Source organism: Notothenia coriiceps, unplaced genomic scaffold, assembly GCF_000735185.1.
Source record: "Notothenia coriiceps isolate Sejong01 unplaced genomic scaffold, NC01 NC01_scaffold00031853, whole genome shotgun sequence".
Taxonomy (NCBI): domain Eukaryota; kingdom Metazoa; phylum Chordata; class Actinopteri; order Perciformes; family Nototheniidae; genus Notothenia; species Notothenia coriiceps.
In genome coordinates, this window is record NW_011364554.1 from 314,161 (window position 1) to 328,205 (window position 14,045).

Sequence of the window (14,045 nt, forward strand, 5' to 3'; positions counted from 1 at the left end):
ACTGCAGCAACTGGTTTCTCCTGTCTCGGTATGAAAGTGTGTATCAATTCGATCGCATGTTTAGCTTGGATCCAAAGACAAATCGTTTTGGGCTTCAATTGTAGAGAACCCTTATGTGAATAAACAAGGAAAACAAAAGGAAATTGACATCGACACGTTGGTGCCTGTTAATCCTGGTAAACGCTGCTCTCTGCTGGATATGTGTCTTCCCTGCAGGTGAATGATCCATTAAATCACCTACAAAATGAACAAGATGTACCTAAATCTACCATACTCCATGCAAGAAAATAAACATATAAGTGATTTTAAAGTTTGAAATACAACATTCTTTTTTAGTTTGTTGTGATTTCAAGCAAAACAGGAGTTTCCAAGCAACAGGTGTGAAAGTTCAGAGGACGGACAATGGAGGGGGCTGAGGTTGACTGATTTATCTCAAACACTATTATTACACATTAATATATATATATATCTCCCTGGCATCTCATACAGGGGCCCTGAATCATCTGACCTGCCTGCAGCTTCTGGACACGATGTACGAGCTCAGGAGGGTGAAGCAGCTGCAGACTGCAAGTCAGTGATGAAACCCATTCAGAGTGGCTTAGCGCCTCAGACAGTCTTTGTTTATGCTTTTAACAGCCTACACGAGCACCAACAGCATTATTACAAACTAGATTGAACTTTTATTTGTAATTTGTGAGGGCTTTTCTGCAGCTTTTTTTCTTATTCCCATCTCCCATGAACCCGGGTATCGCCAGATGTGATCCACTGCTTGCCTTCTATCCAGGTTTTAGATAGAAAACGTAAGATGTATAAAATATTCAGAGTAAAATGCATTTAACCTGCGAAGCTGCAAGTACAACGTGTGTGTTTTGTGATATTTTGCCATGAACGTTTGTCAGTCGTCTGGTCTCTTTCTGTTGTGTCAGAGGTGAAGTCTGTGGAGAGGAGGAGGTCCTTCCAGATTTACAGCCAGGAGCGTCATCGTGTCCTCCAGTCTGTGGCCTTCAGCAGACGGGCAACATAGTCCTCCATCTGAGAGGACGTTTGTCAGTGCCAAGATCTGTTTGCAGTGTATTAATAAATCTGTGTTCTGCTCAAAATGTTATAATACTCTGTCAAAACACATGATAGTGTTCAGTGTAATGCCTACTGATGGTTATATTAGCCCTTCATATAACTCCACTACAGATCTTGGGAAAAATGTAATGTGAAAACAATTGGAAAGCGTTTTGTGGCTTGGTGTAGCTGCATGAAATCTGTGTATAAATGTGAGGGCTAATGACAAAAATACAATTTTAAGTAAGTGATTGAGTTGCATTGTGGGTTAGGTAGGCGGCCAGGTTTTGACTAGGAGGAACCAATAGAATAATTATATCTATTTTACTTGTTTTTTTTAACTGTCAATTGTGACTCCCATAAATGGCCATAATGTTATCAGAGTGCAATGCTCAGTGGGTGGAGAAATAATTAAAAGTAATCTGTGTTCTCGCCCTCTGGAACCTTTTTGAAAACGTCTTCATTATTGTCTACCTTGCTTTAATAACGCATTCTGCCTGGAGACAGGTTAAGGTTATGGTGAGAAAAAAGGAAACAGGAATTTGATTATCGTATGTGTACCACTCAACATGGACATGATGAAGTTGGTCTTTATTTAACGAGACTCAGATCAAGTTGTTGACATATTGTAGATTGTCAGAGTTCAAGACAAACAAAGCCTTGTTGGATCTGGTGTTTGATTAAATCAAGTCAGTTGGTTTCAGGCTGCACAATAAATGAAATGTATCACACAAAAAAGTATCCTAGTAGTGGTGTCATTGCGCTGTGTACAACAATGTTTAATCAATGAATGTTGCTGCATTTTGAGGGGAAAAAACCCCTTTCAATTTTGTTACCGTTTTGAAAATCCTGAGCATTAACGTCATCTTTACCATGCACAACAAATAAAATCATGTTGTTTACATTTAAAAAATATACATTTTTGGTCAATATAGTGCAGCCACGCCATCCACCCCCATAACATTATCCTAAAAAAACAAAAAACCAAATAACAAAATTAGGTATATTGCAAACTAACGACAGCTCTGATTGGCTACGCAGTCACTTCTCTCCTGCACAGGATGCTACAGTTTAAGGCAGAAATATGCTTTCCATTATTCATGTGAACCATTAGCTCTTCATGTCTTCCCTCCCAGTGACCACAAACACACCACCCTACGCCATTTTCACGTTCACATAAGACAATATCTGGAAAATAACATATCAAAATGACATAAAGATGACCGCTGTAGCACAAACCTTCCTTGTGTGTGTTAGTTTCTCTCTGCCCTGTGACGGTCTCAGGTCGATAATAAATATGGGTTCTTATCTCCTGCTGGATCAGTCCTCATCTGGCTTTCAGTCTCACTGCCAGTTTGCTCTGTCTGTGTTGTATGGATGTGCTTCCTGATGTTCCTCAGTTGTCAGCAGCAGCAATGGGAGCGGGGTCTGAAGTTTCTGAGGGGGGGACCTCACTGTTGGTCTCCACTGAGAGCTCCTGCATGGCCTCCTGCGCGGCGTCACTCTCTTCTGAAACAGAGACGATTCTGTTAGCTCTGAACTGCTTTTATGCTAAATCAAGACATCGGGGGTTGAGTTTAGCTATTCCCACTGTTCATGTTGGAATAATGAACATTACTTAACTCTGACAATATGTAAAATGGAAAATAAATGACTTTGTGTGAAGAAACTCGAATTTCATTTAAAAATCAGGTTTCAGCATCATTCCAATTGATTCTGAAGGAGTTCTTTTGGTTGGTAACCTGTAGTTTTTGCTATATATAGCTAGTTATATTATTAGTTATTACTGCTTCTTTTGCACTTTTGCTGATTAAATTAACTGTCTGTCCTTCTTTACTTACTTATAATTATGAAGGAATCACCTCTTACCATTAAACACTATTTGGATGTGTTTGACACTGTTGCAGTGTTTTATTCTTTGACATATTTTGTGTATTAGACAGATGTTGATGAAGTACCATTACTCTGCTCCATCCTCAGTTGGGCCGATTCTTCCTCCTGCTTCTCCCTCTGCTCTTTGAGCGTCTTGCACACTTTCTTGTGGGTGAACCAGTGCATCTTCTGGCAAGCCTGGTCGCAGTAGATCACCTAATTCAACAAATTAGACATTTCATTTAACATGGGATGCAATGAGAATAATACCAAAAAGGAAGAGAGAATGAACACCAGCATGAAGAGAGCTTTACTTTGACAGTGTGTGCATTTTGTTTTTCTCTGTGTATTGATGAGGGAAAGCATCTACCAAGTATAACACTGAACATTTGACACTCACCATTTTACAGATGGAGCATCTCTTCTCCGCTCCCTTCTCTCCACAGGTGGTACAGAACTCTGCGTCCATGAAGCCGACCTGACCTGTGATGGCCTGAGTCAGCACTGACAGAGCTGTGGGGTCGTTACCCTGCGTCAGCCAAAGGAAAGAAAATGGAGAAGAAAAACAATTAAACAAACTAGACATAAAACTAGTTTTATAATTGGAAGAGTCTCCCAAGTAAAGTGTGTCTGAAATAAAGGAGTTTTCTGTTAACAACTAGAGAGCTCCATTTAAACACATCAAACCTTCACAAAATCTGAACTGAAAGCCTTACCTTTCCACTTTCATTTAAAGAAATACTGGCTTTGAACACGTTGCTGAATAAAATAATCTTTTATCATTCATCCAGACTCACAATCTCCACAGGGGCGACACTCCGCACCAGCTGCTGCAGGAGAGTGGCGTCGCAGAAGGGAAACTTGCGGATGCACTCTCTGAGAAACTTCTCCTGGAATAGGGGGAAGCCATCGCTGTCACGACCCTTCAGCAAACTGCAGGACGGGGGGGTCAAGGAGAAAAGACAGTGCTTCAACACATTTTGTAAGATTCATTTTCAGCCTGGGGTTTCATGTTAACCGTACAGAAGTCATACTGGAATAGACAGCTCTCCAGTCATTATACTGACTACGGTAAACCTCAATATGGTCCTTTAGTAAACAATGAAAAGTGCAGTCTGGCTAAAAAGGGCCACAGTCCTTAGGAAACATCCCCCTTGGCCTCACCTCTTGATGAGGCCATCCAGCTTGTCCTCGCGGTCCTTGAGGAAGGAGGCACACTTCCCCAGCACGCAGCTGATGTAGTGCATCTTCATGGCCAGCACCTCGTTCATGTCCTGCTGCTTGATGCACTTCTCACAGATGAGCTCCATCACCCGGCGACATTTCTCCAGAGCTTCCACCTCCGCCACCAGGGGGTTCTCTTTCACCAGCATCACCATCTGCAAACCATCAGGGATACTTATCAAGTTCCACTAATAACCAAATCTACCTCTCAGAAAATAGAGTATCCCATGTGATGTGTGTTTGCAGTGTCATCTTGGTGTGTTTTTTCTTCCAGACCTTTGAGGAAGGTACTGTATCTCTAGGCCATTTTGGATGGTGTTGAAAATGAATAATCAGGACTGTTTCGTTACAATTTTTTATTTAAAGAATTTTGGATCACTGATGATGTTCCTTGATTGACTAAGAATTCAAAAGAGCTCTCTACCAATTTCTCATTGCACTCTAAAACGTTGTTAGACTCTGGAGCTAAGGCATGTTTGTAAGAGGAAGCTGTTAGATGGAGAGTCTGCATTGGAGATAATTTCTTCAGTCTGCATTTTAACACATTTTCAATTCAATTCTACACAACAGTCCTGCAGTGTCCTACCTTGACGGGGTTCAGGTTGGTGCTCATGATGACCTTGTGGAGGGGTCCGGCCAGCTTGGAGGGCAGCTTGGGTTCCTTCTCCAAACCCTGGAGCTTGGAGTAGTAATCCAGCTTGGCACGGGAGAAGAAGTTGTTGATCACTGTGACACAGTCGTGTTGCCCTGAGGACGGAAAAGAAGAGACCGATCATTTTTCAATCTTTGAAAGCAATGTTTGTCACATGATTACATTTAGTTAGTAGCAAGTTAGGCTATTTAAAGTTAAGTTAAAGCCTTTTATTGTCATTATACACAGAGTATAACGAGATTCAGAGTGCAACTCTGTCCCGGTGTGCAAAAAACACAAACAAATACATAACACTAAAAAACACGTAACAGTAAACACTAGAGACACGTTTGTGTTAATGCAAAAAGACATATACACCAATTCTTCAACCATTTGGGAGTGTTATGACATTATTTACAAGACGAAAAAACTCTCAATATGAATGTATTGATATGACATGAATGCAGCACAAAATATGTATTTCCTTTTCAACAAACAAATATTCACAAAAAAAAAACGAATGGATGTTAGTAGTATAAATTGTGGACCAAGAAATATTTTATTAAAGAACAAATGTATTGGAGAAATGTTGCTGGCTGAAAAATAAGTGTCTTAACAACACTGGGAAGAATGAGTGAAAGAGACGTACCGACAAAAGCGGCCATTTGTGCGGCGGTCCTTCCAACAGAGTTGACCACGTCCGTTTCCGCTCCGGCGTCCAGCATCATCCATGTGATATCAGTCTTTCCTACAGCAACAGAGGAAGAGGAATCATAGCAAATGCAACATTCCAAAACAACAACATAGATGAGATTTTGAATCATATGGCTGTGAGAATTAACTCTAACCTGACAGGCCAGCAAACATCAGCGCTGTGTAGCCATGCTCATGTTGATTGCAGTTCACATCCGCTCCGTGTTGCAGCAGCAGCTTGCACATGTCTGCTTTCCCTTTGTAAGCAGCGTGCATCAGAGGCGTCATTCCATACTGTGGAAAGGACAAAAAAGCTGTCAGGCTCATGTCAGCTCATCAGGCTGTCATTTACATGAATTTATATTTTACACGAGGAACATGAAAAAGGTTGCAAAAATATTTAAAACTTAGAAATGTATAGTAATTGTGGTTATTACAAACAAAACCATTGCCAAACATTTTGGCATTTTTCACCCAAATGTTTCCATTTTTATTAATTAAAATCCTTTTTTCTCAAGTAAACAGGAGAATAACAACATGTAGAAAACTCACACAGCTTTCATTATTTAAGAGAACATCCGTTGAAACACCTGATTTTGACAGGTGGACACAAAAGAATGACAGAAAGAAAGAAAGAAAGACATGAAGGACGTCCTCCAAGTCCTTTTGTCCCTCACATATGTCATCAAACAAAGGAAGAGCTATTCTGAGGGACTAGTATGTTTTACCTTCTACATTTTACACTTTGGCTAAAATTATAACATTCAAGTAAGAAATGCAAGTTAATGGTGCCAAAAGTATTAATTCCACGTACACTTTATAAAACCTGCCAGGTAGAATGAGGTTTAAAATGATTTTTTATAGAAAATATAACTACGTGTTGCTTCTGGAAAGTCGATTGAGGAAATAATTGTGTTAAAACCAAAACAATTAGCTAAATAAAAGCTTAGCAGCATTGGTTGTTATTGAGTTTGAGAATAAACAAACATCTCACTGTTGATACTGGCAGTATAGAGGAGTCTTAGAGGGCTGTTTAAATGTGTTCAAAAACTGCTGCAGGTAGATTCCTGTCCAATGTAAGTCTAGATTTGTGTGCCTCAAATAACCCATCAAGTCTCAAACATCAAAAATATAATAAGGTATGATTAATTAAAATAAATGCGAATAATCTTTTACATATGATCTCTCCATTATAGTTCTTGGATTTGTTATATGCATTATATTTTTCAGAGTTTTGATACACGTTTGAATCTAAGATACACTTCGATGTGTTACCTCATCCAAGCAGTTGACTCGAACATCCTTGCACCCCAACAGCCTCGAGGCCTCTTGAGTATTTCCTTTAGTGCAAAAGATTCAGTTTTATTGAAGTATAAATACGAACACCAAGTTTGTACAGCGGTATGTACAGCTGCTGAAGATATATTTAAAAGATCTAGGTCATGAATGCATCTTTTATAATGCACTTGTTACATTTAACATACATAGTACAAAGAATCTCACAGAAACAAAGTAGAAATGCATGTTTTCTAGAAGTTCCTTTCACTCAGGTGGACATGTGCTACAAGCTACACATTACAAGCGAGCTGCTATCTAACCTTAGCTACTACAAAACATATCATGCAAACTCATATCTAAGTTAATTTCCATGGTTAAAAAGCCAGTCCCCGATCACAAACATTGTCAGTCTGACATTAATTCGTAAAATCTGGATAATAATGTATCATACAAGCTAATAAGAGCTAACCCAGTGTGTGTTTCTACAGGGATTAGCGTTAGCCGAAAGGGGCTTACCTGCAGTAATAACCTGAAACAACTCCTTTTCGCTTGAAGACAAGTCTCCCTTCTTCGGAGCAGACATGTTGGTAATTATTAGATTGAAAATAGGCTATAATGGCACAAATAAAACGAGAAGCTCTTGATTAAATGTACGCTTTATGTGGTTCTAGCAGTCGGCTGGGTTGGACATGTATGCTAGCTCAGGTTGAGCTGTCATCTGGCGTATACCACTGAGTGAGGGTTAACAAGGGTGTAACAGTTCAAACCAAAACAATACAGACATTTCTGTCCAGTAACTTGCAATTATAAATACAAATAAGTAATTTAAAAAGCGAAAAGATATACATGCGGGATATGTAACAGTTACTAACAGCGAGGATTACAAACTATAAACACAACCAAAACGTTTATTACCCCTATACTTTCACTCAAATAAACACTTCCATTAAATCTTGAAAATCCATTCAGAAATGTAAGTGCTTAAACGTGGACCAGCTGAGACGTGACATCCGATCGTTATAACATATAATCAAGTTGCTTAATAAAATAAAAAATAAAAATGATGTAGTCATTTATTACAGTTACTGAGAGAAAACTGTGCAATTAAATTACAGTAACTAATCAAAATGTTAGTGAGTGGTGAAAGGCGTTTCATTATTATTACTGCCATCAGTAGTACACATGTCTTCTCACAAACTCTACATCAAACGACATATATGCACTTCTTCAATATGTTATTTTGCACTGCAGTTTATACATCCTGCTTGGCCTGCGTTGCAATATCTAAACAGGGAGTACATCTGGTCCGACCAGTCCCAGGAGTCTCTGAAGAAACTAATCCACATTTGAAGGCCCACGGCTACTTCCTGGATTATCTGGTCTTCCACCCTATCCCCACAATGGCCAGGTCAGTGTGAAGAGCTCTGCAGTAGTACCAATCAACAGTCCAAGACATCCATTTTTTTGTAAAAAAAAGGTATTCATAACGTTCTGTTGAGTAATTTCAGTTTGCAAATGAGGGACTCACATGAATGACTCAACGTTAGCCCTACATTTGTAAGTTGTTTTATTGCCCCATTATTTTTTATTGTGGTAGCAGTAATTCACTGCAATTTCAAATGAAATACATAAAATACACGTTACTGATAATTACTTTTTTTGCACTATACCCATCATTCTATGCATACTTGTAGTAACTAAAGATATGTTGTGCCATGGTGTATTGGTATTTAATTATAAGAAAGACAGCGAAGGCTAACAGTGCACTTTTATTTAAGTATATAGATCTGGGATGTTGACGAGTATTTTACTGAAATATACTATCTAAGTACTGCTTCCAACTCTGGTGAAAAGACATGATCATGAAACAGCTTTTCCCTAAAGTTTGAAAGAAGGGCTCAAATTAAAACATTTTTTTCTATCATTTACTTTTTTCTAAAAATTGTACTTTTATCGGTTTTGTCGATCTAACTCCCTCTTTCATCATCCATGCAAACACTGTTATCATAAGACTCAGAAATGTAATTTGTATCATTTGTGATACCATTCAAATGTGCACACCTCCTCACTCTCACTCTCTTTCTCACTCTCTTTCTCCCTATCCTCAGGTTTACCTCACCCTCCCCTGCTGTCCATCTCCTCACCCTCACTGTGTGTGCTGTCAATAATTGATGATCCTTACTGACTCAAAGGGTAACAGGTCCCGGAGAAAATGTCTCACCCTTTTATTTATTTATTTATTTACAAGTCTATCTTTAAGTTCAGTCAGTCTGAAAATCCACATGCAGGAGGATCGATGTCAAGAAGCAGCTCGTCAGTTTTATAGTTTATGGCAGCTGCTACACCTGTGACCGTGAGCGAGTTACAGCTGAACGTCTGGCTGACAGCAGGACGGAGGGAGGAAAGGGAAGCTTAAATGAGCGAGAGGCAGGGGGCAGAGAGGAGGAGGGGTGCCAGAATGATAGAGTGAATTAATTCAACCTTAGCCAGCCCTGATTGACTTGGTAGCAAACTGTCATGTGCAAACACTCACAGTGACACCAAAGCTATGGAGAGAGAAAAGAGGAATGACATGTCTTTCTCCAGAAAGAGAAGTTTCACTTTTGGAGCATATGGAGGGTGAGTAAAATATTCAAACTATGTCATTTATTTAGCTGCATAGACTGAAAGATAGTAGACTGAATAGTTTAAGTAACAGTAATTATTTGATATTTGTTAGACAAAAAAAGTAACCGTGTCTATGTAAGATGTTCCATTTTCTTCTCCGAGTAGTTCTCACTTCCTTGTTTACAGTGTGGACAGATTCACATGTGGGGATGAGACGAGGTAAGGTTTTATTTTCCATCGTATTGAGGCTGTTTTCAACATTCAAGATGTATTGTATAAATTAAGAGCTGAATGAGAAGTGATGATTTGTAAATGAACCTGTTGCTGCAGACCTGAAACTGCAGAGGAAAACTTACTGGACTCTCCTGCCGGTGACAGAAAGCCTTTCCTCCCTGCCAGCAGCAACCAGAGGGTGATACCATCAAAATGTTCAGCATCCTATTTTAATTATATACATTTATATGTTCTAAAATACGGCATTTCTGACAAGTTTCCATTTGAAGCTGAACAATTTGTCATGTTCCTCTTCCTCCCCACGTTTCTCCTTCCCTTTTTCTCCGTCTGCATTTGTGTGTGACGTCTGCTGTCTGTTTTTCGTATCAGGACACAGAGCTGTTTGAAATCATTGAAAAGCTGCAGGTGAGTTGCATCACCATTGATCCTGTGCAGTGTTCAGTGGCGTCTGAGCAAGAGAAGTTTCTTATCATCTTATCAATACTCCCCCCGTCCATCAGGGCAGCAGGATCGATGAGCAGCGGTGTGAATTCCCTCTTCCTCTGAAGGTGAGTCTTCGACCTGAGAATAGAAAAGGCATAGAGTGGTCTCCCTATATGGTGTGATCCCGTGTGTGTTGACACTGACCTTTCTATGAACGCCATGACATTTGTTTTCCCTAACAACAGAAACGACAGACCCTCATCATCATCAGGTGCTCCTTTGTTGTCTATTTTAGTCTCAGCTTCTCACGATAGGTGCAGACCTGCCGCTCATCCTCCCTCCGAAGCTAGGGGGCTACTGGGTAGACCCCCCACTGCAGAGGCTTGTAGATGTGAGTCCCACCTCCTCCCACTATGGCTTCGTCCCCGAGTGCTACGACATCATGGAGAGAGATCGGGAGGCTAAAATCTACCACAAGTTCTTCCGCTCACGAGTAAGCAGACTTTATCTAAAGCATCTAGGAAAGTGTTATCATTCCTGAAATCATGTTTTCTCATGTTTCCCCCCACCCCCCCTTTAGTACCATCACTCATTCACAGCAGTGGATCCTGCTTTGGGGCATCTGGTTCTCTCTGTGTGTTTGGAGGAAGAGGAGAGCAAGCTGCGGGTGATACTCAGGTTGACATCTTCAGCCATTTTGGCCAAATACGATTTGTGTATGATGAAAGCTGCAATACAATAACAACATAGTGTATTAGGATATATGGAATTGCTAAAACTATCACTATATCCTGAGGGCAGTACATGAGACAGATAACCGGTAAAAAAAATAACTTGTTCCTCTCTTTACCCTCAGTGATTCTAATGCACAACACTGATGGCGGTAGAGAAAGGATCTTGTTCAGATGATCAGATTTGTTCACAGATGACTGCCACATGCACTGTTCTCAGGATATAGTAATAGTTCCAGCAAATACGTCCCAAATATATATTTTATAAAAGTGACCTACATAAGCTTTAAAGTCCCTCCCCACTTGATATTTTACATCAGTGTTTGTGCTTCACTGCGCAGAATAATGTGTGAGCAAAGTCTTTGAATCTTTATTTGAATTTATTTAAATCCTTTAACTGTTCATTCCAAGCAATCAAACATTTTAGGCAAAAACAGAGATTGTGTTTCTTGTCTCACAGAATGAAGGAGTGCTCTCTGCATGGAGCTTTCTCTGTCTCTCTTTTCCCCAACATCCCATCTGCTGTTGAATTAGCAAAGGTATCAAACTTATTGTTGAAAGGTTGAAGTATTTATATTAAGCCAAGTACAGAAGTATTTGAAGTCTATAAAATGCATTGTATTCTGTCTAGATGCTCTGTGACAGAGTGACTGTCTCAAAGTTTGAAGTTGTCAGCTACCTCAAGGTAATACTCCAATACTCCGGATAACTTCAATAAAATGACTTCAATAAAATTAAAGCTCTTCTCCCTCCCACTCATCCCTCAGGCTCCAGAACTCATAACTACATTTGATGAACACAGAGTGTCTCCTAATTTCAAGTTTGGGGTTTTGTACCAAAAGGACAGGCAGGTAAGAAATGGTGTAGAAAAATCCTGCATTCATTAAAATAACAAATAAAATATCGCATAGATCGTAACCGACCATTTTGAAAAACATCCATCTCTCTGTAGTTCAATGAGGAGGACATCCTCAGTAACAATGAGGAAAGTGAAGAGTTTAAAGAGCTCCTTTCTATTTTGGGAGAGACCATTCAACTGCAAGGCTTCACCAGGTAAAGTGTAGCTTGTTGATGTTGTTAAGCCTCATGAATGACAAGATTCAAGATTAAACGCTTTATTGTCATGTGCACATTAGCTACAGTGTAGATATGGCAATAAAAAACACAGACACATGTAAGGAATAATATCACATGATTTATACTCCTCACTATTCTTAGGTTCAGGGGAGGATTGGATGTGTGTCATGGTCAGACAGGAAGTGAAGCCATCTTCACTTCCTTTCATGGGAGAGAAATTATGTTCCATGTCGCAACTAAACTGCCTTTCACCGACGGTGACCCGCAGCAGGTCGGTTATCACCCTGATGATTCACAGAGCAGTTTCTGAGGGTGTTTTGGGACTAGTGCAAAAACAATGACACATTATCTTTCTTCCTACACAGTTACAAAGAAAAAGGCACATTGGTAACGACATTGTAGCTTTGGTCTACCAAGAAGGCCAGTCCCCTTTTCTATCTGACATTATCAAGTCTCACTTTCTACACTGCTTCCTGGTGGTCCGGAGGATAAAGAGGGCGGAGGATACGAGTGAAACTGCGTACCAGGTGGGTGAAAAACAAACCTAGGTTAAATGTATCATCCCTCTAATAAGTTAATTGATGGGAACATTGTTTCCTAATATTATAAGTCACACTGGGCCTGAGCAATGCTGGAAATTGATATAAAATCTAACAATCTAACATGTTAGCTTATATTTGTCTTTTTTAGATAAAAAATTAACCTTTTTTAATCCTTCATCAATAATATGTCAAATAATCAAGTTCATCACGGGACGATAAAAAAAAATCTTGTCACTGCTCTCCGGTTGACAAACACAATTCTGTGCTAATGTTTTGTATTACTTTAATTAGTAGAAGTGTACATTAATGCTGAGCTAGTATCAGTTAATTGCAGTCAAGTTGATATATAAGTCAACATATTTTCCCTTCACAGGTGTCCGTCACAGCCAGAGAGGATGTTCCTCCGTTTGGTCCGGTGCTTCCGGATCCTCCCATCTTCACTGATGTAAGTAACAATAAAAACATCAGAAAAGCTGTTTTAATTTCTTCAATATTACTTCACAGCAGCCTTGTCTTTTCCTTTGCTTTCACCTTATTCAGACTTTACAAACAGACACAAATCTTCCTCTGTCCTGTGTTTTTAGCGTGCCTTGCTGAGAGAATTCCTTCTGACGAAACTCATCAACGCAGAGATTTCATGCTATAAAGCGCAACAATTCAGCAGACTAGAGGTAGGCATTCAAAACACATTTTAATGTTTTATTTATGAATGGCCATGCTCTGATTTCTCTCTGCAATGTGTGCTCTCCTGACCCTCTTCTCCTACAAAAGCTCCGCACTCGCTTATTGCTGCTGGAGGGCCTGCATGCTGAACTCTGCACTCGTTCCCAGTGCATGATGGGGGATCCATCAATAGCTTCTCTACCATCCTCAGAGGGTCCTCGGGTGGTGTCTGAGGGGAGTGGAGGATTCATTGAAAACTTCAAGGTTAATGTTGGCCTCTAATTTCAACAGTACTCTCCCATACTTGGCAATACTATTTTAAATGTACAATTTTTCTTCTGTCATTAGAGAGCCATAAGAGTGCGGAGTCACTCTTTCGAGACCCTCGGGGTGCCCAGGAGGATTGGAGGTAGTGCATCACAGAGGCCCAAGGTAACAATTCACAAATGTGACGCTTTACTGAATAAATACTTATTGAAAGGTTTGTGCTAATGTTATTTTCTATCTTCCTTTACAGGCAGAGAAAGATGGAGAAGGGTAAGAGTGACGAAAAAAGTTAAAAATGTTGTTTTTTGAATGACTTAAGGTTGAAACACAGATAACAGTTTTTATTTTATTTTCAGTGACAGATCTCCAGGTCCTCTGCCAGCTGACAGTCTGGGGCCGTCTGAGATCAAAGATCAAGCCAGTCCTCAAGAAGACACATAAAGGGAAATATCTATTAGAAGATTTAAAATATTATATGGTTACTACTTTATTATCCTGCTGGGAGGCTTAAATGTAAATAGAGTGTAAAAGTAAAAAGTATATCTGAGAATGTAATTATTTTATTGTTATAGCAGTAATGTTGTACAAAGTATTTACAGTGTTTTAAAATGAAATGTTAAAGATATAAAACTGGCTTGAGTAAATGTTGTAAGTCTATACTGGTGAGTTGTTATAATAAACAGTTTTACTTCATTGAGGGGGGGGGGACAGGGGAGAGGAACAGCAGAGGAAAGTAAATGAAATGAT

The 14,045-nt window shown here is 39.6% G+C and overlaps 2 protein-coding genes across 4 annotated transcripts; one reads left to right on the top strand and one right to left on the bottom strand.

Moving 5' to 3' along the window:
- Positions 1 to 1,954: 1,954 nt before the first annotated feature.
- On the bottom strand, positions 1,955 to 7,461 carry ankmy2a (ankyrin repeat and MYND domain containing 2a). The gene is made up of 10 exons (XM_010788420.1): positions 7,271 to 7,461; positions 6,752 to 6,816; positions 5,632 to 5,770; positions 5,433 to 5,531; positions 4,739 to 4,899; positions 4,093 to 4,307; positions 3,726 to 3,861; positions 3,329 to 3,457; positions 3,015 to 3,144; positions 1,955 to 2,565 (listed from the first exon to the last, which is right to left on the bottom strand). The coding sequence occupies exons 1-10, from the start codon at positions 7,335 to 7,337 to the stop codon at positions 2,453 to 2,455; spliced, it is 1,254 nt and encodes a 417-aa protein (XP_010786722.1). The 5' UTR covers positions 7,338 to 7,461; the 3' UTR covers positions 1,955 to 2,452.
- A 1,784-nt stretch (positions 7,462 to 9,245) lies between these two features.
- rap1gapl (RAP1 GTPase activating protein-like) lies at positions 9,246 to 13,959 on the top strand. 3 transcript variants are annotated; one of them, XM_010788421.1, is made up of 19 exons: positions 9,246 to 9,373; positions 9,548 to 9,580; positions 9,692 to 9,773; positions 9,965 to 10,000; positions 10,096 to 10,143; positions 10,314 to 10,511; positions 10,599 to 10,696; positions 11,210 to 11,288; positions 11,381 to 11,434; positions 11,517 to 11,600; positions 11,702 to 11,802; positions 11,968 to 12,097; positions 12,192 to 12,353; positions 12,742 to 12,813; positions 12,953 to 13,039; positions 13,140 to 13,295; positions 13,380 to 13,463; positions 13,549 to 13,568; positions 13,655 to 13,959. In XM_010788421.1, the coding sequence occupies exons 1-19, from the start codon at positions 9,303 to 9,305 to the stop codon at positions 13,737 to 13,739; spliced, it is 1,680 nt and encodes a 559-aa protein (XP_010786723.1). In that variant the 5' UTR covers positions 9,246 to 9,302; the 3' UTR covers positions 13,740 to 13,959. The 3 variants fall into 3 exon arrangements, with proteins under 3 accessions (XP_010786723.1, XP_010786724.1, XP_010786725.1); XM_010788422.1 differs by having other exon boundaries at positions 13,661 to 13,959; XM_010788423.1 differs by having other exon boundaries at positions 9,296 to 9,580; positions 10,101 to 10,143.
- Positions 13,960 to 14,045: the final 86 nt, after the last annotated feature.